Raw genomic sequence first — 24,892 nt, 5'->3', positions numbered from 1 at the left:
CCTCCAGTTTAGTAATATCCTTCCTATAATAAGGCCTTCAGAACTGCTGACAGTACTCCTGAAGAGGCCTCACCGATGTCCTGTACAACCTCAACATAACGTCCTAACTCCTACACTCAAAAGGAAAGCATGCTAAACACCTTCTTAACCACCCTGTCTACCTGTGACACAAATTTCAAAAAATTATTATTCTGAACCCCTTGGTTTCTCTGGTCCACAAGATCATTAATCGTCCATGTCCTGCCCCTGTTTGTTTTAACCAAAATGCAATACCTCGCATTTATCCAAATTAAATTCTATCTGCCACTTCTCAACCCATTGACCCAATTGATCAAGATCTCTTTGTAATCTGAGATAACCTCCTTCACTTTCCAAATATGTTCAGTAGTACAGTACAGTACAGTACAGGCAGGCTGAAGAAGACAGAATGTTAGATCCACAAACTGAGAATCAGTAAAGCTATCGTTGCTGTAACTGTTTCTGTTATTTCAAGGTATCATTGGTGGACCCTGCATATACTTGTTCACATAATTTACCCTTTGTCCTCAATTGACGTTCAAATCCTGTCTAGAGAAAATACTGGGAATAAATTGATTTGAGAAAACAAATCCTGTCTGAATAACTGTGCCTGACTTGTTTTTGCCCATTAAACCTGAAACAATCCAGTCAATTTGCCACAGATTATTGTGTTCTCCTAAGGACACCTTTCTTTATTCCACATCTCCCACCACCCACCCCACCCCCACCCCCATCACAGCTATTTCTGCCTTTACTCCCAATCTCATTCACACTCCCATCCTCTCCTCATGATGCATCTTGGAAAATGAAGAATTGAACATTTAATTGTAAAAGGAATATGAGATTAAATTAAGCTTACATATATACACAATTTTAACATAATTCTAAAATCTAGTCAGACAAAGTTTGACATTAATTCACAAAGATTAAAAATTTACCAAAGATCTGGTGCATGTTTTGAGAATGGAGAATGCAGGTAAAGGAAACAGCTTTGGGAAGGGATTTCAGAGTTCGTGACTAGACAGCCCCCGGATATGTTTACAACATGACAGTGACCATTATGAATAGCAACGGAGCACAGCCCATCAGTCTGAATACCTGTGACTTTTATTTATTTGGATATGCAATTACATTCTAATGACACTGAAGCCCAGACTCCTCAGAAAGCTTCTTTCAGGATCCATTCTCAAGCACCGGGCTTTGACTTTTACTTTTCAGATATTAGTTATTTGGTTTTAGTTAATAAACTAGCTAGCTGTATACATATAATACACAATTGCTCTTATACTGCAGCTTCAAATGAGTATTTAAGCCAAAAGAACTCACTATGTCAATCACTATGAATAGATATGTCTTAAATAATACCCCAATGTAAATAATTGTTATGAAGCAAGATGCAGTGGTTTTATTCTTGGGGTGCAGTTGACTCTGGTCTGGCAACATTTGTAGCTCATTTCTTGATGACCTGAGGGTTTTAAAGAGTTAACTATATGATTAGGACTAGACTCCCACAAAGGCTAGACTGGGCTGGACCAACAAGTGTCTTTCCTTCTGTGGTACATCAGCAAACCAGGGAGCTTTTATAAAATGTGTGGTAATTCTTAGTCATTTCATCCCCAACCCCACACCCTAAACCCACTGCCCCTCCAACTGTTACTCACAGCAACCAGATGTTATTCAATTCAGTTTTTACACATTTGTGCTTGCTAGTCCAATGCTATAACCATTGACTTAATAAAGCAACTGTCTCCACTGGAAATAATCCTCACAGGCTGCTCACCTTCTTGTAAAACGTGACTGATTCAACTATCTGTGGTAAGAGGTTGGTAAATGGAGATAGAATTGTGGTGGATTTTCTCCATGCCTGCTACTGTGTCAAAACACACAAATAAAGTGAGGACTTTTGGAAAAAACAAAGAACTGCCGATGCTGGATATCTTGGGAGGAAAAATGCAGAATTTACTGGCAAAACTGCCAGTTCTCAAGAAGAGGCGGTAAACTGAAAAAATTATCTCTGCTTTCTTCCCACAGATGCTTCTATTGGCAGCTGCATTTTGCCAGCAGTTTCTGTTTTTGTTTCAAAGAGAGGAATATTTGCATTTACTGCTCATGATATTGTGCTATATGTCTGAATAATAGTCATTGCATTTCATTTGCAGCACAAAAAAAATGTTATTTGCCTTTTTGTGCCCAGGCTGACACATTGGTGAATTAGGGACGCAGGGAAGCTCATCAGAGTTGTGAACTGGGGATAGCCGGCCTTTCAAAGCAGAAACCATACCTCCAGGTAAAGTAAGCTGGTGTTGCAGAGCACTTTGAGACATCTTCAGCATGAAGTGAGGGTCTGTCTGAATTCATGCTTCCCCCTCCTATTCCTGTAAGCAAGGCAATTTGCATCACCTCAGCAAAGGCTGATAACTGAGAGTGGGCACTTGCTGACACTTGGTTCTGGAGTTTAATGGTGGGCTTATTAGGCAATCAATTTCTTGATCTTTTTCTAAAGTACATGGTGAACACTCTTTTCCTAAAGAAATGGAAGAGAGACTACATGTTAGAAATGATCTGGATGAATGTCTGTTGGGCAAGAACACAGGTAGTGCCAGGATCTTGGGCCCCAAATTTCCAATCTGCTTTAAAGTTAGTTCAGAAGAAAGGTTTAGCATATCTCTTAACCTCAGGAGATCCCAAAGAGCTTGAAGTTCTTTTGAAGGGTTCTACCTCCTACAGTTGTAATGTAGGAAATGTGGCAGCCATTTTGTGTACAGCAAACTTTCACTAACAATGATGAGGTAATGATCACACCATTCCATTCCTCATCTGGTTTACATGAAGATCACTCTGTACTATTATATAAGTGGCAGAGAATGGTAGGGAAGGATGGTTGGTGGAACTTCTGGATATTCTCTTCATGTGAAGGAGGAGCAGTTCAAGGAGGGTGTAGTGGTTTCCCAGGGTGGGCCATCAATTCTGCCCCTGTCCTGCAAACAAAACTGAACAGTTATGACCCTTTTGAGGCTCCCAAAAAACTTCAACCTTCCTTCTCCCCAAACCTCACCCTTGGTCAAGGACAGAATCAATTACCTCTACTCGAAGCAGTCTATTTCCTTGCAGTCACTTTTTTGATATTCTCCTAGTACTTATCTTCTTGCACCTAATAATAAGTCTAGAGAAGGGACAAGTTGATGGAGGAAAGTGAGAGTTGCCCCAGCTGTTGTTAGGAATGGAGAGCTGCTAGTGGGAATTAATGGGACTCATCATTATCCATCTCCAGGTTTTGGGACAGAAACCTTAGGCAATCACTCTACAAGGTGTTGGGAGCCCTCTAGGAAATTTGGAACTGTGGCAAGGAACTAAATGAGTAGCTTGAAGCAGTGAGTGCAAAGGGACTGTTAGGTGCATGCTGTCAAGATTTCATATGTAGCTGCCTCTAAAGCCTGGTGTCTGTATGAAAATGAGGCACCAAGTCTGTCCCTTTCACTGGATAGGTTGAAGCTTGCCTTCTAAGCAGTTTATATTGAGCAGTGCCTACATCTCTTGATCCACTAGGGAGAGATGGGCTTTCTCAGTTACGAGGCTGAGAGTTGAATTCTTGACAGATATTGTGCACAATCCGGGGCACAATCTGATATAAGTTGTCAAACTCATCAACAAAGAAGGAATGGTCCTCGTTGGGGTCTGATGCAATGTACTCCAGCTCGTCCATCGCAGCCCAGGCAATGCCTATTGCATACGCAATCACACCTACAAACAAGAAACAAGCAATCAGACTTCTTACATAGAATCATAGCACAGAAACACACAGCTCCACGCCAGCACTTATCCTCCACTTGAGCCTATTTATTTCATCTCCCCCATCACAATATTGTTCTATTACTTCCTCCCTCAGCACCAAGTTGCACATTCCCACCACACTCCAGCTAAAGACATTTTGCCTGAATTTCTTCTTGAATTTATGATTCCTGGTTTTGGAAACCTTCACAAAAAGATATTTTCTCAGAGTTGACCCAATTGAAAGACTCCACAATGTTAAAGGCTTCTATCAGATCTAGTGACTTCTACCAAACTTAAGCAGCGATTGTGGTGAGACAATTGAGCCCACCAGGGTGAACCTGTCAAACTGGTTTGGCCTGTCACTATGAAGAAAATGCTAGGGATGAGAGTTTGGATCACAGGAAATTTAGGATCTCAATCATTGAGATCATGGCTGATCCATGTCTGAACTTATATCTGTTGAGTATCCCTTAATACCTGTGAATAACAATGACCCATCATCTCAGATTTAACCTTTCCAATTGGACTAGCATTGACTGTCATTTTCAACACAAGTTGCAAGCTCTAGCACCCTTCCATGGAGAGAGGTATTTCCATTTTACCAACTACTCTGAAAAATTTGGTTCACATTTTTAGACATCAACCACAATCTCAAACTTCCCCAAACTGCGAGAATGGTTTTTCAGTATCTTCTTTTTCTACCAACTCACCCCTTAACCATTTAAATTCCTGGGAATAGCACCATATTTTGTGTAATATCTCTGGGGAATTTAACCCTTGGAACTCAGGTATTATATATTGCAATCCCTCAATGTCAACATGCTTTTCCTAAGATGTGGTGCCCAGAACTGCTTCTGTATGCCAGGTGAGGCCTATCTTAGATTTTAAACTTTAGGTTTTCTAGTCCCATAAACGTAAAGGTCAGTGATAAATTAGTTATGGATTACTCTGTGACATTTTCATGAATTACGTACATGCACCTCCCAAATCTCACCAAAGTTCCAATGATTTTAACATATACACTCTTCCACCCTCTCTGGATCTAAACTAAACGGCCTCATACTTTCTTACACTGAAATCCACTCACCACAATTTTGCCATTCATTTAATCTACTAATGTCTATGTAGCTAAGTTTCATGTGCACAGATTAAAATACTATTCATCTTTGTGTCATCAGAGCAAAATATTGTAGATGCTGGAGAAACTCAGCATCTGTGGAGAGTTAATGTTTCGAGACCATTGACCATTAACAACATAAGTTGTTAGTAAATACTACGAGAAATTCCAACACCTGTAGTCCTACTCTATCTTCTGCCTTTTGGCCAACTTCCGGACCAAGTTAATAATTTACCTTCAAATCCATGAGCTTTCAGTCTAGCTAACAATCTCATGGGGCACTTTATCAAATGCCTCCTGAAAGTCACAATAACTAACAGCCACAGACAGTCCCCTTTCCACAACTATAGTCATCTCTTTGAAAAATTCAATCAGGCTTTTCAGGCCAGATGTGCCCGTTACCAAGCTGTACTGATTCCCCCTGGTTGGGTGAATATTCCCAACACTGATCAATAATTAGAGTCTCTAGCAAGGGCTTGATTTTTAGGTGACCCCAAGATCCAGGTCAGGGAGCCTTTGCCCTTTTGATGTATAAACTGGTTTTCCATTCCTACCACTGATCTTGCTATTTGAACAAAGTTTACTGTGGACAATCTGTCTCATCCCATTGCAGTCAGTCTTCCCCAAAGCTAGAATCTTAGTAGACATTAACAGCTATAGGCAGAAACTGTGATTGGCCTCAGAATATGTAGATTTAGAGAGATTTAATAAATTACACTGAGTTATAAAACAGTTTTCACTCAGTAAATGAAGAGTAACTGTTTTGGCAACTGAAGGGTCAGTAATCAGAACAGACAGATTCAAGGTACTTGACAGAAGAATTAGACATGACATGAGGAGAATTGTTTTGATGCAGTGGATTGTTATTGTCCAGAAAGAACAGACTAAGAGGGTAGTGCAAGCAAATTCAATAATAACTTCCAGAAGGCAGTTGGACATAAACTTGAAAAGGGAACATTTATAATTGTTCAATTCTGGTTATGTGTTCTCTTTTCCAAATGACCAGTGTCACTGTGAGCCCCATCCCCCAGCGCTGTGTCACTGTGAGCTCCCTCCCTAGTGCTTACCGTCTCTATGAGCAGCAAGTGCTGGTGCCTGCACATCATCGTAAGACCGTCCATCGGTGATGACAATCATGAGCTTCCTTTTGTTGGGTTTGGAATTGCTAAATAGATGCTTTAATGCATAACTGATGGCTTCTCCAGTACTGGTGCCACCACTCCAGTACCTAATGTCCTTAACAGCAGTGGTTAGTGTCTCCTTGGTGCTGTGCTTGTCAAAGCCAAACTCGAGTCTCTGCTCGTAGGTGTACTGCACCGCTCCCACCCGGGTCCCTGTGTCGGAGATCTCAAACTCCTGGCTAATGTTGGCCACAAACTGCAGGATTGTGCGGAAGTTGTCAGTTCCCACGCTGCTTGAACCATCCACTATAAAGCCAATATCAGCTGAGTTGAGGCAGGTCTTGCTGCAGGCCAGCTGCTCGGTGTCACATACCCGTTTTACCAGCGGCCCCACGGCCTGGTACAGCTTAAACCAGCTGGGTACATTGATGGAGAAGTAGCCATTAGTTCTGCACACAGACTGGAAAGGATGAGAGAGAGATTTATAAACTGTATTCCACTATATCCGTCACTGCTTTGTTCACTGATTTTAATCTGCCTTTCTATGTTTCATTGCAATTTCCCGCTCCCATCTTTACAATAGCGCATCAAAACCTGATTGATTGATCAAAATCGATTGATTGATGTTGGGGTAAGTAAGACTGAGAAAAACGGCTAGATTGAGAGAAGAAAAGAGAGTGGAGGCAGATAGAAACAGTGTAACAGAGAAAGGAGTAGACACAGAGAGTCAGTCGGAGAAAAGTGGAGTCAGAAGCAGAAAGCATAAGACAACGGGGAGGCAATGGCCTAGTGGTATTATTGCTGGACTGTTAATCTAGAGACCCAGGTAATGTTCTGGGGACCCGGTTTGCCATGTCAGATGGTGGAATTCGAATTCAATAAAAAATAAATCTGGAATTAAGAATCTAATGATGACCATGAATCCATTGTCTTTTGTCAGATAAGCCCATCTGGTTCGTTAATGTCCTTAAGGGAAGGAACCTGCCATCCTGACCTGGTTTGGTCTACATGTGACTCCAGACCCACAGCAACATGGCTGATTCTTAACTGCCCTCTGGGCAATTAGGGATGGACAATAAATGCTGCCTAGCCAGCGACACCCTCATCCTGTGAACGAATAAAAAGAAAAAAAGACAAACAGATGGAGAAAAGAACAGCAAAATGAAGCAGGGCAATGGAAGTGTGGAAAGCAAACAGACAGAAAGAGAAGATAGCTACAAACTGACAGGGAAGGAGGAAACAGTTTGTTTTGTATTTACGTGGAAATGCCTAGGAGCAGGACCTGGTCTCTACATGGAATATGCAGTTTCAGTATATGCTGTATCAGTATGTGTTATTTTTGTATACACTAAATCACTATATACTGTTTCAGCGTACACTTTTTACTATACACTGTGTCAGTACACACAGTTTCAGTATATGCTGTATCAGTATATATTATTTCAGCATACACTATACCGGTATATTGCTGGATCACTATAACATTTCAATCTACATTGTATGTAAACATTGTATCAATTGCTGTATCAGTATACACTGAATCAGTATAAACTGTGTCTGTGCACTGTTTCAGGGAAGATGATGATCTAATGCTATTAATCCAGAAACTCAACTAATGTGCTGGAGACTTCGGAACAAATCATGTCACAGCAGTTAGTGTAATTTTAATTCATTAAGAAATATTCAGAATTATTGAAACCATTGTCAATTGTCAGAAAAACCCAACTAGCTCACTGATGCCCTTTAGGGAAGGAAATCTGCCATCCTCACCGTCTGCCCGACAAGTGTTTCCATACCCACAGCAATGTGGTTACCTCTGAAATGGCCTTTGAAATACCTCAGTTGTATCAATCACTATGAAGTCTCAACAAAGAAATAAAACAGGATGGATCAGCTGGCATTGACCCAGGCACCAGAAATAATCATGGTAAAAATAGCCATGTCGACCCCGCGAAGTCGTCCTTACTAACATTTAGGGGCTAGTGCCAAAGTTGGGAAAGCTGTCTCACAGACTAGTCCCATAGCAGCCTAACATAGTCATACTCATGTTATCATACCCTACAGACAATGTCCCAGACTCCACTATCGCCATCCTTGGATATGCCCTGTCCCACTGGCAGCACAGGCCCAGCAGTAGTATACAGTCAGGAGGGAGATGACCTGAGAGTCCTCAACATTGGCTCTGGGCCTTATGTAATCTCATGACTTAAGGTTAAAAATGTGCAGTTGGAGGTCAATTAAACAACACATTGGAGGAGGAGGTTCTACAAATATCCCCCTCCACAATGATGGAAGAGCCAAGCGCATCAGTGAAAAGATAAGGCTGAAGCTTTTGCAACAATATTCAGCCAGAGATGCCAAGTTGACAATCCATCTCAGCCTCCTCCAGCAGTCCCCACCATTACAGGTACCAGTCTCCAGCCAATTTGATTCACTCCATGTGACACCAAGAATCTGTTGGAGACACTGGATACCAAAAAGGCTACGGGCCCTGACGATATTCCAGCAATAGAACTGAAGACTTGTGCTCCAGAACTTGCCACTCCCCTAGCCAAGCTGTTCCAGTAAGTTACAACACTAGCATTTACCCAAGAATATGGAAAATTACCCACAAAAAGCAGGACAAATCCAATCCAGTCAATTACTATCCTATTGGTTTATTCCCGATCATCAGTAACGTGATGGAAGATTCTATTGACAGTGCTATCAAGCAGCACCTACACAGCAATAACTTGTTCACTGATGCCCAGTTTGGTTTCCACCAGGTCCACTCAGCTCCTGACCTCATTACAGCCTTGGTTCAAATATAGACAAAAGAGCTGAATTGTAGATGTGAGGTGAGAGTGACAGCGCTTGACATCAAGGCCATATTTGATCAACTGTAGCATCAAGAAGCCCCAGCAAAACTCCAATCAATGGGTATCAGGGAGCTGGAATATTGTACTGGAGTATAATTCTGCTGTTGGATGCCCAGTCTTGAGTTGCTACATCTGTTCAAAGTCAGTCCCATTTAGCATGGTGATAGTGCCACACAACAAGAAAATGGGACTTTGTCTCCATTGTGTGGTGGTCACCCCTATAAATATGGTCTGGCCAAACACAGCAAGTGGATTGGTAAGCATGTGGTGAGGTATGATTTACCCTCTTGTTGGTTCCCTCATTACCTACCACAGACCCAGTCTAGCAGCTATATCCCTTTGTACCCAACCAGCTCGATCAGTAGTGCTGCTGCCACCAAGCCTCTCTTGGTGGTGAAAGCACCACCCAGAGTACATTTTGCAACCTCACCACCCTCAGTGTTTCCTCCAAGTGGAGGAATTGTTTCTATTAAAAAATGGAGCAGATTGAAGATACCCAGGGATGGCTGCCTAAAGATTGTGTTGAACTGTAATCATTATCTGCAGTGGATGGGGAAGGTTCATGTTTAACAATTTTTTTTGTGAGATGATTTATATTGACACACTTGAAGAAGTTTGTGCCTGTCAGCTGTGTGCAGGAGATTCTTCCTTCAGTCCCGTACTTGTACCTGAAGGATCTTTAAGCAGACAGAAGTTAAAATGTGGGATTCAGAGGTGCAAATGGAGTCCATAAACTCTTCTCAAAGAGTCTAGTGTAGTGATTTGAAATGGAATATTTGAAATATTCAAATGGAAGTGGAGAGATAGCAGGAAAGTGAAGTTTAACATATGGCTTGCTGCAGAAACCAAACTGACAGGATTCAGTTGGATGGTTTTGACACTTTTACAGCTCCTCAACAACCAACAGCACAGAGAAGACAATATTCACTGATCTGGCCGTTAATAGCACATGGGCCTGGAACATCGGTGGAGTTTGTATGTACAGACCCACCAGCTTTGAACTAAATCCTACTTTAGTTATCAACTTTTACAAGAATGTAAACAGGAATAAATATCAGACACTTTACATGCCTAAATTGCAGGGAGCACCAACTGATATGGAGACCATTCCATCGTGCTGTGGCTATCCCACAATCACTGCACCCAGAGCACATGACTTCACCTTGTCCACAAAGTCTCTCTCGACCAGGTTCTGCCTCTCGCTCTGGTCTGCACCTTCCACTGTGATGAAGAAGATGTTGATGCCAGATTCTCGGGCAAGGCGAGCAGCTTCTTCGACCTTGTCTGTGGGCCACCCATCGACCAGGACCACTACCACATTGGGGGCCCCGCCGCGATTCCCCTGCTCTTTGGAAAAGAAATTCTCAAGGGCATGACCGAGTGCTCTCCCTGCAAAAAGAAAGATTCCACACCTTTTAGTCAATTCTCCAGTTTCCAGTGAGCTACATGTGTGTTCATTATAGCCCCTGGCATAAATGATTATTGCACTGCATTGAAGCATATCCTTGAACCTCAGCTGATCCAGTTAACCATGATGTTAAACTAATGATAGAGGCTCAGCTTTGTACCCTGAGAGGTTTAGGGAGGTAACTCCAGTGAGACAAAGGCAGATACACCAATGGTATCGCACAGGAGAGAATCCAGGGGAGGGAAGGGGGACAGGATGCAATTTTCCATATGAACGAGAATGAAACAAGGAACGCTTCAATCAAATTTGAATGCATGTCCTTTTGAAATCTAGTGAGTGTAATATATCCATCAGGTTTTTTTAAATAGTCAGTATTAAAACACAGTCACATGCACAGCTACTTTTAACAGTCGATCGATGTTAACAGTCTGTTCAAAATGTTGCATAGAGGAGTTAGTACATGAAAGATAAGCCCTGCCTGGCAGGATATAAAGAACTGTTCTAGTGGGAGTTAATCATTGACCTAGGGTGACCTCCAAAAGTTGCAGTGTTATGACTTGTGTTGCTAATGTGTCCTAACCAGTGCTTCAGTGATTGCCCTTATTGTTAACAGCACATAGTTAAATCAGTAATGTGCATTTACTCTTAAACTGAGCCTGATATCTCACAAGAGACCACAAGCATCCAAATGCGATGTTACTAGCACCCAAGTGAAATGTAATCAATCTAATCCGTTTAATTGAAGCCAAGAAAACCTTCTACTGAGTACATTGTTTGGGCATCCTTCCCCAATTGGAATCAGCGACTCGACAAAGACCTATAAGCAGGACTACTGGCAGCGAATGAAGCCAAAAGATATTCACAATACTGACAACTAATGTTAAAACATCAAACTGCTGGCTGGAGATCTGCTGTAAACTCACTGAAACCACCTTCCTCCAACTGTTGGAAGTGTAAGATTAGTGATGTGAGCACATGTTGGGAAGGGTGAGGCACTTACCCACATTGGAGAGGCCACCTCGCTGTGGGATCTTCTCAATGGCATTTTTAAGATCATCTGAGTTTCGGTAAGTCTGGAGGTTGAACTCCGTGCTAGCATTGTTCCTGGAATGACAAAAAGTCAATGTTGTTTAATATCTGGCAAAATAAAGGGGGGAGTATTGTGCATTTACATAGCATCTATCAGATGCAAAGTGCTCCTTTCCCCGCATTATTGTTTGCAATCTTGTCATATTGAGAGGAGATTTTGGTGCCACTCACCCAAACTGTATGATGCCAATCAATGGGCCTGCTACTCCAATGTCAAGGGCTTGAGCAATCTTCATCAGAAAACTCTTCTGAATATGAAACCTCCGTCTTCCAATGCTCCAACTTCCATCCATCAGGAATGCAAGGTCAATCTTGCAATCTGCGATGGCAAAAAGAGCAGTCACTTAAACCAAGACCTGACAGCTGACCCAAAACTGCGCAGGAAAGGCTTCAAAGGCAATAATGCTGGAAATACTCCGCAAATCAGTCAGCTTCTGTGGAGAGGGAGACAGAGTTAACTTTTCAGTTTGATGACCTTTCATCAAAACTCAGGTGATCTTTGTTAAGGCATTAAAAATGGTTTGATAGTATTAATGGGAGAAGCTACTTTCTTAGGCATGGCAATCCGTAACAGTAAGAAATTGGTATATGTAGTCAACACCTCCAGAGCAGATGAGCCCTGACCCCAGGCTCCTGGTCTAGAGGTAAGGACAAGACCACAAAAGCCTTTAAACCATGAAGTTTAGCTAGACTATTTAGGTATGAATTGATGTCAACCAGAGATGCTCCACCAAGCAGAGATAGCACATCTATGAGCCAGATATATTGTACCTGAACAGAACCGGAACTGAGGTCTTTGAGAGGAGTTACACTAGTGCAGTGGGGAGAATTGACTGGGCCAGAATATAGGAACTAGGGAAGTGTATCAGAGAGGGATTGAAGGCTGCACAAAACACTGAGAAAAACAGATAATATTAGAATAGAAGACATTAGGTAATGGGAGCATGGCAAAAGGGAATGGAGCCTAAAGCAGGCTTACACCAACCAATTATAAATGCACAGGGTATAATTATTAAGATTGGGGAGTTACGGGTCCACGCTGTATTGTCAGCTTATGATGCCATGCTATAACAGAAATCTGGCTTAAGTAAGTGTGTTAAATATTCCTGGTTAGAAGGTCTTCAAAAAAATTATGAAAGGAAACAAAAGTACAGGTGGCAGTTTTAGTTAGAGATCATTATAGTGTAGCAGAGAGGATGTCCCAAGGGTTCAAAAACACAGCTCATTTGGCTAGCACAACACAATAGAAAGGGTACAATTACATTGCTCAATGTAGTATATAGACCATCAACTAGTGAATAGGTTGTAGAGGAACAAATCTGCAGGGAAATTACAGTAAGACAGGAAGATCACACAGTAGCAATAATAGGGTACTTTATCTGGCAGAGTGTGGACTAGGACATTGGTAGAGTGAAAGGCAATGAGGGATAAGTGTTTCGATAGCTGCGTGTGTCCAATCCAAAAAGAAAGAAGGCACTGCTAGGTCTCGTTCTCGCAAATGAGGTGGACCAAGTTGGTCAAGTGACAGTTGGGGAATATTTGGAGAATAGTAATAATTGCAACACAAAACTCAAAGGATAATCCAGAGAAAGAATAATAACTGGAAGAGAACTGACTTCAAAGGGCCAAGAACAGAGCTGAGCTGAATAGACTAGAACCAAAGGTTAGGGAAAAAACTAGTTTCTGAACAACGGGCCACCTTCAAAGAGGAGATGATGCAGGCACAGTCAAGGTATATCCTCTTAAAAGTGAAAGTTAAAGGTAGGGGAAAACAAATTTAGAGCTCCCTGGATGGCAACGGGGTTAGGGACTAAGATAAGGAAGGTTGAGAAATCGAGGACCAATAGGAGAGCAACAGTTTTTGGGGAAGTAATTAAAAAGGATTGTCAGAAAAGATAACAGCTAACACAAGGGAATCCTAAATTCTTCCACAGGTACAAAAACAGTAAAATTGTGGTTAAAAAAATGTACAGACCAAAAGGTGGATTTATGCTTGGAGTCAGGGGGCAAAAGAAGAAGATGCTGCCCAGGCCATGGTGACAGTAGAGGAACTTTGGTCAATAAAAGGGTTCAGAACTGATAAGGAGAAGGTATTGGATGTGCTATCGATGCTTAAAGTTGACAAAATACTGAGACCAGATGAGATCCATCAAAGGATACTGAAGGATGTGGCAATGGAAAGTGCTGAGGCACTAGCCAAAACCTGTCGGGTTTCCCTGGCTCCTGGGGTGATGTTGGAGAACTTGAGAATTGCACATTCTCAAAAGGGTTTGTAACAGCAGCAATTATAGACCAGTCAGTTTACCTTAAATGGTGAGGAAGCTTCTGGAAACAATTCTTCAGGAAAGAATTAATAGTTATGTGGGAAAATGAAGAGTCAGGGCATATGTCTAAAGGGAAGTTGTGTCTGACAAACTCACTGTTTTTTTTTGAATAAATAACAGAGAGAGTGGATGATAGTAATATTGCTGATTTGGTGTACATGGATTTCCAGGATGGGTTTGAGACAGTGTCACATATGATGGATATTTTTTGGGCTGGATGAAGGTTTGTAGCGGAGTTCCCCAGGGATTGACATTGGTACCTTGCCTTTCCTGATTTATACTGATGATCCAGGTCTCAATGTGCGGGTAACAATTTCAAAATTTGCAGATGACATGAAACTTGGGAAAATTGTAAATTCTGAAGAGAAAAGTGTACAACTGCAAAAGGACATTGATAAGTTGATGAAGGGCACAGATGGGTGGCAGACAAAGTTTAATGCAAGAAGGTCTGAGGTGATTCCCTTCAGTAGAAGAACATGGAGGTACAGTATAAAATAAAGAGTCACGCAGCTCAGAAACAGACCCCCTTGGCTCAACTTGTCCACATGCCCAAGCTAAACTGGTCCCATTTGCCTGCATCTGGCCCATATCTCTCCAAACCTTTCCTATTCATATATGACCAAATGTTTTTTAAACATTGTAATTGTACCTGCATCCACCACATCCTCCAACAGTTCATTCCACAAACGAACCACCCTTTGTGTAAAAAATTTGCCCTCTGGTTCTTTTTAAGTGTTTGCCCTCTCACGTTAAAAATGTGCCCTCTAGTTTTGAACTCCCTCACCCGAGGGAAAAGACCTTTGCCATTTACCTTATATATGCCCCTCATGATTTTATAAATCTCTATAAGGTCACCCTTCAACCTTCCAATCTCCAGTGAAAAGACTCCCAGCCTATCCAACTTCTCCATATAATTCAAACCTTCCAGGCCTGATAAAATTATTGTAAATCATTTCTGCACCCTCTCCAATTTAACAGTGTTTCCTATAGCAGAGTGACAAGAACTGTACACAGTACTTCAAAGGCAGCCTCATATGACATCCCACCTCCTTTACTCAATGGTCTGAGCAATGAAGGCGAGCGTGCCAAATACCTTCTTTACTAGCCTGTCAATGCCTGAAGAAATTTTCAAGGAACTATGTACCTGAGCCCCTAGGTCTCCCTGTTCTTCACCACCACCCAGGGCCCTACCATTAACTGTGTCAGTCCTGCCCTTGTTCATCTTACCAAAATGCAACACCTTACATTTATTCAAATTAAACTCCATCTGCTACTCCTCAGCCCATTGGTCCAAATGATCAAGACCTCTTTTACTCTTAGATAGCCTTCTTCACTGTCCACTTTTGGTGTTGTCCACAACCTTACTAACCGTGCTTCCTATTACTATCATCCAAATCATTTATGCAACTACAAACAACAGTGGCCCTGATCCCTGTGGCACGCCACTTGGCGTGGGTACCTCCACCACCACCCTCTGTCTCCTACCATCAAGCCAATTTTGTACCCAATTGGCAAGCTCCCTCTAAATCTCTATGATCTACCTTTACTAGTCAGACTGCCAGGCAGAACCTCATCAAAAGCTTTGCTAAAGTCCATATAGACAATGTCTACTGCTCTGCCCTCACCTCCCTTCTTGGTCACATTCTCAAAAAATTCAATCAAGTTTGTGAAACACAATTTCCCATGCATAAAACCATGCTGACAATCCCCAAACAGTCCTTGCATCTCTAAATGCATGTAGATTCTATCTCTCAGAATCCCGTCCAACAACTTACCTACCACTGATGTCAGACTCACTAATCTATATTTCCAGGCTTCTCCTTGCAGCCTTTTTTTACATAAAGGCACTACATTAGCCCCCCTCCAGTCTTCCAGCACCTCACCTGTGGCTGTAGATAATACAAATATCTCTGCTAGGTGCCTCATAGTTTATTCCCCAGCATCCAGCAACATCCTTAGATATGCTTGATCAGGTCTCGGAGATTTATCTACCTTTGTGCTTTTTAAGACCTTCAGCACCTCCTCTTCTGTAACGTGGACTCTCTTCAAGACTTCACCGTTTATTTTTCCAAGTTCCCTATCTTCCATGTCTTTCTCCAAAATAAAAATTGAGTCCTGGATGTATATGTTCATAAATCACTAAAGGTGGCAGGACAGGTCTAGTGAGCAGTTAATAAAGCAGACACTATCATAGGTTTTATTAATAGGAACAAAGAGTACAGCAGTATAGAGGTTTTTCTTTACCGTTCTAGGCTCTACATTTTAGGAAAGATGCAAATGCATTGGAGAGGGTGTAGAAGATGTTTAACAGACAGTTCCAGGGTCCACTGTTGTTTGTAGTTGTATAAATGATTTGGATGATTAGGAAGCACGGTTAGTAAGGTTGTGGACAACACCAAAAGTGGACAGTGAAGAAGGTTATCTAAGAGTAAAAGAGATCTTGATCATTTGGAGACACTTTTCCTTGGAGAAGAGAAAGCTAAGGGGAGATTTGCTTGAAACTTTCAAAATCATGAGTGGGAATGATAGAATAGATTAGGAGAAACTAGTCCCTCTCATAGGGATTATAACTCGAGGGCACAGATAATGCAATTTTCATAAGAAGCAGAAGTGACGTGAGGAAAAGCTTTCTTAGACAGTTAACGGTATAGAATGCACTGTCTGGAAGTGTGGTGGAGGCAGGTTTAACTGAGGCATTCAAGAGGGGTTTAGATAATGATTTAGATAGAAACAATGTGTAGGGTAACAGGGAAAAGTCAGGAGATTGTCACTAAACCGTAACGTTCTTTCAGAGAGAGAGTGCAAAGACAATAGGTTGAATGGTCTCCTGATTGTTTATTTTTCTTTGCAGCATCTTGACAGAGCTAAATGGTTAACTTGACTATTTCAGAGGATAATTCAGACTCAACTTTGTTGATGTGAAGTGAGAGTTATGTGTAGGTCAGACTGTTTGGGAAAAATAGCAGACAAATGTACAACAGGGTTTAGTCAGAGGACTGAAGGGTTTGGTGAAGGTGATAAATAACATCTAATCAAAAGCTTCTCATTGCCACGTTCCTATGATATTTTTCTCCCTCAGATGTCTTCGGAAGGTTAATCCTTTAATTCACAGAAACTTTAAGATGTTTCAGGAGAATCGGTAAGTCTGGATAGCTATTCTACTGAACATACAGACCATTACAAGTTCAACTCTCTTCCCTGACCCCCAGCTGACCCAGTATCTGGGAATGTTCTCCATCCACCTCTATACCCGGGTAGCTTTAGGTTGAGGTAATTTTGGATAATGGGAAGATTCCATCCATCTGTTTCTCCCCGACCCCCCATTTCGACTCCATCACCACTCCCACCAACCTGATCGATCCACATCATCTCCTGGGCCAAGGGAAAAACAGGAAATTCAGGGACAGTAAAGGAAAAGGAATCTTCTGGAAAAAACACTTCCAACGAGAAAGCTCAAAATCAGAAGTAGAAATCCCTTTCTGCTCAGTTGTCATTTTTGCAGCAAAGAAAACAGAAGTTGCTCTGTCTGTCCTAGACAAGCCTTTTGAGATGTCAATCACTCTTTAAAAGGCTTGTGAGGTGTTATTAGTAATATTATCAGAGAATTTTTTTAAAAAAGCACAGTTTACAGACTCATATTCTCAGGAAGCATTAAACTATTTTGTTTGTGAGTTGATAAGGCTGATAAAAAAATGGATTTGACTGGATTTATTTTAATGTGGAGAAAAATGGTCTAAGATGCTCCAATGCACTGCAAAGATTCTGTTTTAACCTTGTCTCATTTATCTCTACCTGACCTCTGAGCGATGAAAAATTAACAGTGACATTGACTGTACCGTTCCGTGACTGCAGCCTTTGAAGGATTCACTTCAGAAACAGTCACTTTAAGTCCGCAATTGAATAAAATTCAAGTCTGGGCGTCAATGCATGCACTTTACTTACTGCCCATCAAAAATATCGGGGGGGGGGGCAGTAAATTGTGCGAAATTATCCATGTGTTCTCCCAGCACCTTTGCTTGGGAGCATTTGATTTCTGCATGGCCAGTAATAGAGTGGAATTTCACTTTATTGTTTTGCTATCTAATGTGTTAGTCATTTCAAGAGGCAAGAAACTGTAGATACTTGGGTCTCCTTGTGAAATTGGGTCCTCAATGAAATCTTGGTTCTTTCTGCTGAAGCCTGGTTAGAAAGAAAATGTAAAATCAGTGCATTTACCAGCAGTGATTCCTCATTATCTTGTACAAACACAACTAAACATCATGTTTCAGGACTGTGAGATAGTGTATTATGGCTTCTCTTTACCAACTCACTCACAAGTGCTCTATGTTTACAATACCACATGTCCATTCACTTATTCATAAAACTGCATTTTGTAGTACACTTTACTCTTACAAGATAAAGTAATTTAAACATCTCTTCTAACCCATTACTGTTTCTTTACGCCTTTCAATTCTTATCGGTCCATGCTGCAAATAGTGTTTAAACCTGTTTCTGTATCAAAGGCTACCCCTGGATAAAGTGTTAATGGTGTAACCTACTCTGAACAATGTCATCCCTGAATCATGTCTCAATAACCCACTCGAAGCAATGGAAAGATTATAATATTAATTAGCCTGTAGTAACTGTCACTTGGGACCTGCCTATGTCACAGGACATCAGACAGTTTCCACCACAAGCAGTTTGCTGATTTTTATCTCTGAAATTTCCTTATACACTACCTATTTATATAACATTGTTCTACGTAGTTCTAACTTTTATTTAAGGCTATCACCTTGTACTAACGCATGGATTTATACTTTTAAATATACATTGTATAGGACCGCTACCTCTTTAAGAAACTTACAATGCAAACAGCGCTTCCATGAAACTTTATGAATGAATGTGTAAGAGCTGTCAAAACCGGCAATAGTAAATAAAATCTTACAGCCCATCTGCAGGAGATTAGTTTAATGCACTCTCTACTTTTATTTAGTACACATATCATTTCTCACTTATTTAGATCTTATAGGTGTAATATTTTTACTAACATTAATAACTTTAAAGACAAAAGGGGTAACCCCTCTTAATTGTGCAAACTCAGACCCAGACAGGCATTTTAAACCCATCAGGAGAAACAGCCAGCATTTAGCCAGTGCTTAAGCCATCTCCTGCTTCTCCCAGACAGATCTCACACAATCTTGCACACAATAGACACAATTATGTGACACCATTGTGCTAAAGTTTCAATGAAGGTAAAAACTGCATGAAAGAGGCTGCTGTAAAACTGAACTTGAATTCCATCACCACCTCTTGCGGATGTTCAATAACGAGGCTGTTTTTGCCACTCCCCAACCTCGGTCATTATTGAGCACGATCCCACAGGATTAAGGGCAGAACATCCAAACATCCCTGTGATTGCTGTCAGGATATGTCACCTCAGCCACTCAGTGCAGACCGGGGTCAATCTGATACCTTCAAACCTGAACTAACCATCCAAAACTCTGCTGCCCATCTCCTAATACCAATCTCTGATTCTAACATCTTATGCATTCCCAGTTTTAATTGCTCCACCATTTGTATCCACACCTTTAGCTGTCTAAGGACTAAATTCTAGAATTCCCTCTAAACACCCTGCCCCAACTCTTAAACTCTCCTTTCTTCTATAAGGCCTGCAAGCTTTTAGACATCTTCTCATATATGTCCTCTGTCAAATCCTGTTTGATGATGCTCTTGTAGTGTGCGCTGGGGTGTTTTACTACTTTTTAAAAATTCAGTCACAGGATGTAGACATCTACTGGCTAGGCCAGCATTTACTGCCCATCCCCGGAGGGCAGTTAAGACTCAACCACATTACTGTCGGTCTGAAGTCACATGCAGGCCAGACTTGGTAAGGATAACGGTTTCCTTCCCTAAAGGACATTAGTGAACCAGATGGGGTTTTCGTGACAATCAACAATGGATTCATGGTCATCATTAGACTCCTAATTCCAGATTCTTTATTGAATTCAAGGTCCATCATCTGCCACGGCAAGATTTGACCTGGGTCCCCAGAACATTAGCTACATTTCTGGATTAATAGTTGAAAACCAATACCACGAGGCGATTGACACTCCCGGAAAAGGAAATGGTATGGAAATGAAAGTTGGTGTTGCTGTTGACTTACTGAAGTGAACTTGAGTATCACATGAACAGTTTCCCCCTTTTATCCTTGCTCCCTCTCTCCTCCATAGTATGCACCTCCCCACCTTCCTACCTACCCACCTCCCCAACTCCCTACCTATCCACCTCCCCAACTCCCTACCACATCACCTCCCTACCTACCCACCTCCCCAACTCCCTACCACACCACCTTCCTACCTCCCCACCTCCCCAACTCCCCACCTCCCCACCACAACACCTCCCTACCACAACACCTCCCTACCACAACACCTCCCTACCACAACACCTGGCTCCAAAATGTGACCCAATTCCCTCAACGCCCCGTGACACAGCTCCCACAACTCCCCGTGACCTAGCTCCCTCAACTCCCAGTGACCCAGCTCCCTCAACTCCCCGTGACCCAGCTCCCTCAACTCCGCGTGACCCAGCTCCCATGAGTTCTTACATTTTTGATTAGTCTGTCAAGAGGAATCTTGTCAAAAATGTTGCTGGATCCACATGGAACACATTAAATGCATTGTCCTCATCAACACTCATGGTTACCCCCTCCAAATATTTGATCAAATTTGTCAAACATGACCTTCTCTTAATAAATTCATGCTGACTAGCCTTAATTAATTTGTGTATCTCCTGGTGCAAATATATTCTGGCCCTCAGAATTCATAGAATCATAGACTCCCTACAGTGTGAAAACTGGCCATTCAGCTCATCGGGTCCACACCAACCCTCCAAATGTCATCACACCCAAACCCTATCACCCCACATTCCCCATGGCTAACCCACCTAGCCTACACATCCCTGAACACTAAGGGCAATTTATCATGGCCTGTCAACCTAACCTGCACATCTTTGGACTGTGGGAGGAAACCAAAGCACCCGGAGAAAAACCACGCAGACACCGGGAGAATGCGTAGACTCCACACAGACAGTCACCCGAGCATGAATGTTGCTTACATACTCGATCATCTATCTCTCTCTGACTGTTCTCTCTGGCCTATAGTACATACCCAACATTATGTTTGCCCCTTTTATGTTTTTTACTTCTATGAACTGGCCTCATTTGATGATCCTTCCAAAATACCCCTCCTCATTGCTATAATTGATTCTTTGATCAAACCAGGAATGTTGAGTTGCCCATCTTCCCATATTTCAGCCAAGTCTCACTCATAGCTATGATATTTATATTCCCATGTGTCTATCTACACCCTCAACTCACCTGTCTTATTCGTCAGGCCTTTTGCATTAAGATATGTTTTATTTACGTTTGCTAAACTCACTTCTTTCTTATCTAATCTATGTTTCTTCTGCCTTCCAAGACTCAGTTACTTGCACTTTAAATTCTAAGAGCTTCTAACAATTCTAATTGTTAGAATCCTATCCTTCTGCTGATCAAATTTTAATTCAGCTGAACAGCATTAGCAAACATTCCTGTGAAGACATTGGTCCCATTCAATAAATACATGTCTCACCTACTCCTGAAATGGTCCTAATGCCTCAGGAATCTTAAAGCCCTTCCGCCTGCACCATCCCTCCAGCCAAGCATTCATCCATTCTATCCATCTATTCCTATATTCACTACTGAGTGGCACTAGGAATTTTCCAGAGACTACTACCTTTCAAATCCTGCTTTTCAATTTCCTGCCTAATTGTCTGAAGTATGGTTACAGGATCTCTTTCTCCTACATCATTTCTCTTTGTTCCTACCTCACTGGTCCCACAATGGACCACAACCCCTGGTTGTTCACCCTCCCTCTTCAGAATGTCCTGTACTTCATTCCATGACCTTCTTGACCCTAGCACCTGGGAGAGGTACCATCCTGGAGTCACGTCAATTGCCACAGAAAGGCCTGTCTACCCCCCTCTCAGAATCATGAATACTGCCTCGAGCTCATGCTCAAGCTTCAAAGCCCAGGCCTTGAGTTGTTCCAACCAGAGACACTTGCTGCCCCCTGGGTCATCTAAACCATCAGGACCATCCAGGATTTCTCCAGAATGAGCAAGAAGTGCAAGTCATGGGCCTCCTTCAAAATTCATTTGTGGGATGTGGGTGTCACTGGTTAAAGAAGCATTTGATGTTAATCCCCAAATTGTCCAGAGGGCAGTAAAGAGTCAACCACATTGCTCTGGACCTAGAGCCACATGCAGGCCAGACCAGGTAAGGACACGGATCTCCTTCTCTGAAGGACATTAGTGAACCAGGTAGGTTTTAACAACAATTGATGGTGGTCACACAGTCACTAGAAGGGCCAGGTTTATAACTCCAGATTCTTATCTAATTCAAAGTTCTCCATCTGCCCTGGTGGAATTTGAACCTTTATACCCAGAACATTAGACTGAGGTTATACATTTCTAATCCAGTGACAATTAGCTTGAGCCCCCAAGTCTTATATTATTGGGACAGAATATGAACACTTGTTTTTGTTTTAATCTTGCTCCTACTTGAGTATGAAGTAGTAAAATCTAAATCTTGTTTATTTAAGATAAACAATTGACTACTTAACCCCATCAAGTGAAAAAAATTTAGTTTTGAAGCTCTAAAATATTAACTCAAGCTAACATTCAGTCACAAGAGATGAGAGAAATATCTACTAATTACCTACTTGATTAAAATATGGCTGAGTGGATGCTATTCTGAGCAAGATCCTTAAATTGTTTATTTGATCTAAATTGTTTTGCTACTAATTGTATTGTTTGATCTTCACTATAGATTTTGCTTCAATGTAAACATCTTGCATATCTGCAAACTTAGTTTTGGCTTTAGCCTTCTCGCATTTGTTTTGACAGAGTGATACTATGGAGTAGTAGGAAGCAATGCAGTGAAAGAGTACTTGCTGGTCATATTGATTGTTCCTTCACTCCTCTGTAAGCGAGAAAGTCTCAGCTCTCAGCAATGCAAAAGTGCAGTGACTGATCCTGTGAGAGCAGAGGTAAGATACATCTCAAACATAGCCTATAATCAAATAGGAATTTCACCACCTGATCAAGTGGGATTTCAACATGCGCCTGCAGAATATTAGCCTCTCATCATTCAGATTACTAGGCCAGGTACCTAACCACCAATGCCAGCATCAATGCTCTGTAGTGTGGCAACTTAGGCCTATGCCATCTGGAGTTTAGGAAAATGAGAGGAGATATAATTTGAGGTATTTAAAATGCTAAAAGGAGTTGACAAAGTATGCTTCCCCTTTTGGGTAGCTAATTTAAAATCGAGTTGAGAAGAAATTACTTCTATCAAAGGGTTCTGAATTTGTGAAATTCAGTACCCAAAATGCAGTGGGCATTGGGACATTGAGTAAATTTAAGGAGACAGATAGATCTTTAATTAGTAATGGATTAAAGGGTTATGGAGAGCAGGCAGGAGAGAGGAGTTGAGGCTGAAATAAGATTAGCCACGATTGTATCAAATGGTGGGGCAGGTTCGGGGGACTGAACTGTCCACTCCTGCTCCTAGATCTTCGGTTACATTCATATGTAACACATTAGAATCGCATGCTCAAAGTTAAACTCACCGTCTGTGTCAAAGTCTGATTTCCAAAAGTTAATCTCTGTTTCATCTGTATTCTGACCTAGATGAGAAAGAGAAATGAGTTTCAAGTCAGGTCCTTGAAGAGGAAGATGAGCTGTGATTATTCACAGACAGTGGACTCATGCCCTGTGCCTGCGAAGGACACAATATGGCTCCCACTCTCACTGCATTAATGAGCCTGTGCTGCAGCAAACCCTTCAGGGGGTCCAGGCCGAGTGACACTTCACCCCAAAACGATGGAGACTCAGGCAGGTCACATTGGAAACTTCGGGAAGTCTAAGACAAATAAAACCATCAGCAGCTTGAACTATCCCTGTTCTCATTTACCAAAACAACCCCTACCAGATGAAGATGTCCTATCCAATAACAGAGGCCATTAGGACTAAATAGTCCTTTCTATTCTGGATCTTCACTGCTGTTCAGAGGATCTATCATCCAGCTCTGGTTGCCTGGCAACCAATTAAATATAATGATTGAATACATTTACTTACTTTGTGTCTTGAATGATTCTGAGCTGGATCCCCATGGTTGGCTCCCTCTCAGCCCATGTCTTTGACCTTCACAAAAATAAGGGAAACATTTATTCGTTACTTTAATGTCCAATAATTGCACAAACCATATTAAACCTATCTGGACAAAGTTTCAGGATCTCTATTCTTAATACACATTTCACAAAATTCCAGCTCTTGCTCTCATGTATGACAACAACTAAAATTATGGAGTGTGCCCATTATTTCCTCGAAACACATACACAGTGAGTGAGCCTGCTGCAGATTAAGGCAGATGTATAAATCAACTCCTGAGAGACAGAGTCACTTACCAGGGGCTGAAGAGTCCAACTTCCACAAACCAGGATCCTGAGCTCTGTGACCTGCCAATGAACACAGCACAGGGATGACTAGACTGAAACACATTATCAATGCCTACCTGGTTTCCCTGTTATTGTCCTGCTAGTCACATAATATAATGATGCGGAATTGTTGAGTAATCTCAGTGATCGCTCTCTGTCGATATGTGACCCAGTGGGGATCTGAAGAAAACCCAGTGATGAAGATCTTCAGAAGAAAGGGTCACATATCGTTTTTCAAATGGCGTAGAATTACAGAATTTCCAGCACAGGAAGTAGGCTGTTCAGCCCATTCAGTACTCATGCTTCACCCCACTTCACTGAACATTATTGTATATCCTTTTCTCCCTCACACACTTCCTCTCAATGTGCTGCTTTGTTGTTGCAAATTCCATTGTCTCCAGGATCACTGGATTTGTTTGTGACCATCTTGTACTTAGGAAATAGCCCATTGTTCTCACCAGTGGAAATGTCTTCTCTGTATCTAATTCAATAGATCATTTAATATGCTCTATTCCCAAAATGTTATTATCTGGAAAAAATTCAACTACCTCACTTTGCAACTGAATGAATGAATACTAACAGCAGATTGTGATCCTCGCATGTTCATGGAGAAAGCAACACTAAATTCAATAATCTAAGGCAGGTAAGTCGAAGGTCAAACAACCAGACCAA

At 41.7% G+C, this 24,892-nt stretch overlaps 1 protein-coding gene across 8 annotated transcripts in view; it reads right to left on the bottom strand.

Moving 5' to 3' along the window:
* Positions 1-773: 773 nt before the first annotated feature.
* vit (vitrin) overlaps positions 774-24,892 on the bottom strand; it is a 55,814-nt gene continuing 31,695 nt past the window's right edge. For 5 of the 8 annotated variants that reach the window (XM_059645537.1, XM_059645540.1, XM_059645538.1 and 2 more), the window contains 9 exons: positions 24,191-24,241; positions 23,862-23,927; positions 23,354-23,410; positions 17,829-17,885; positions 11,554-11,701; positions 11,294-11,397; positions 10,048-10,274; positions 5,974-6,487; positions 775-3,759 (listed from right to left, as the gene is read on the bottom strand). In XM_059645537.1, coding sequence (XP_059501520.1) covers positions 3,581-3,759; positions 5,974-6,487; positions 10,048-10,274; positions 11,294-11,397; positions 11,554-11,701; positions 17,829-17,885; positions 23,354-23,410; positions 23,862-23,927; positions 24,191-24,241 — 1,403 coding nt within the window. In that variant the 3' untranslated portion in view covers positions 775-3,580. Of the gene's footprint in view, positions 3,760-5,973; positions 6,488-10,047; positions 10,275-11,293; positions 11,398-11,553; positions 11,702-17,828; positions 17,886-23,353; positions 23,411-23,861; positions 23,928-24,190; positions 24,242-24,892 lie in introns of all 8 variants that reach the window. The other 3 variants (XM_059645541.1, XM_059645542.1, XM_059645543.1) reach the window with 2 other exon arrangements.

The sequence above is a fragment of the Stegostoma tigrinum genome, chromosome 4 (assembly GCF_030684315.1).
Source record: "Stegostoma tigrinum isolate sSteTig4 chromosome 4, sSteTig4.hap1, whole genome shotgun sequence".
Classification (NCBI taxonomy): Eukaryota; Metazoa; Chordata; class Chondrichthyes; order Orectolobiformes; family Stegostomatidae; genus Stegostoma; species Stegostoma tigrinum.
The sequence above is the reverse complement of the archived record's forward strand: the minus strand, read 5'-3'. Positions and strand labels throughout refer to the sequence as shown.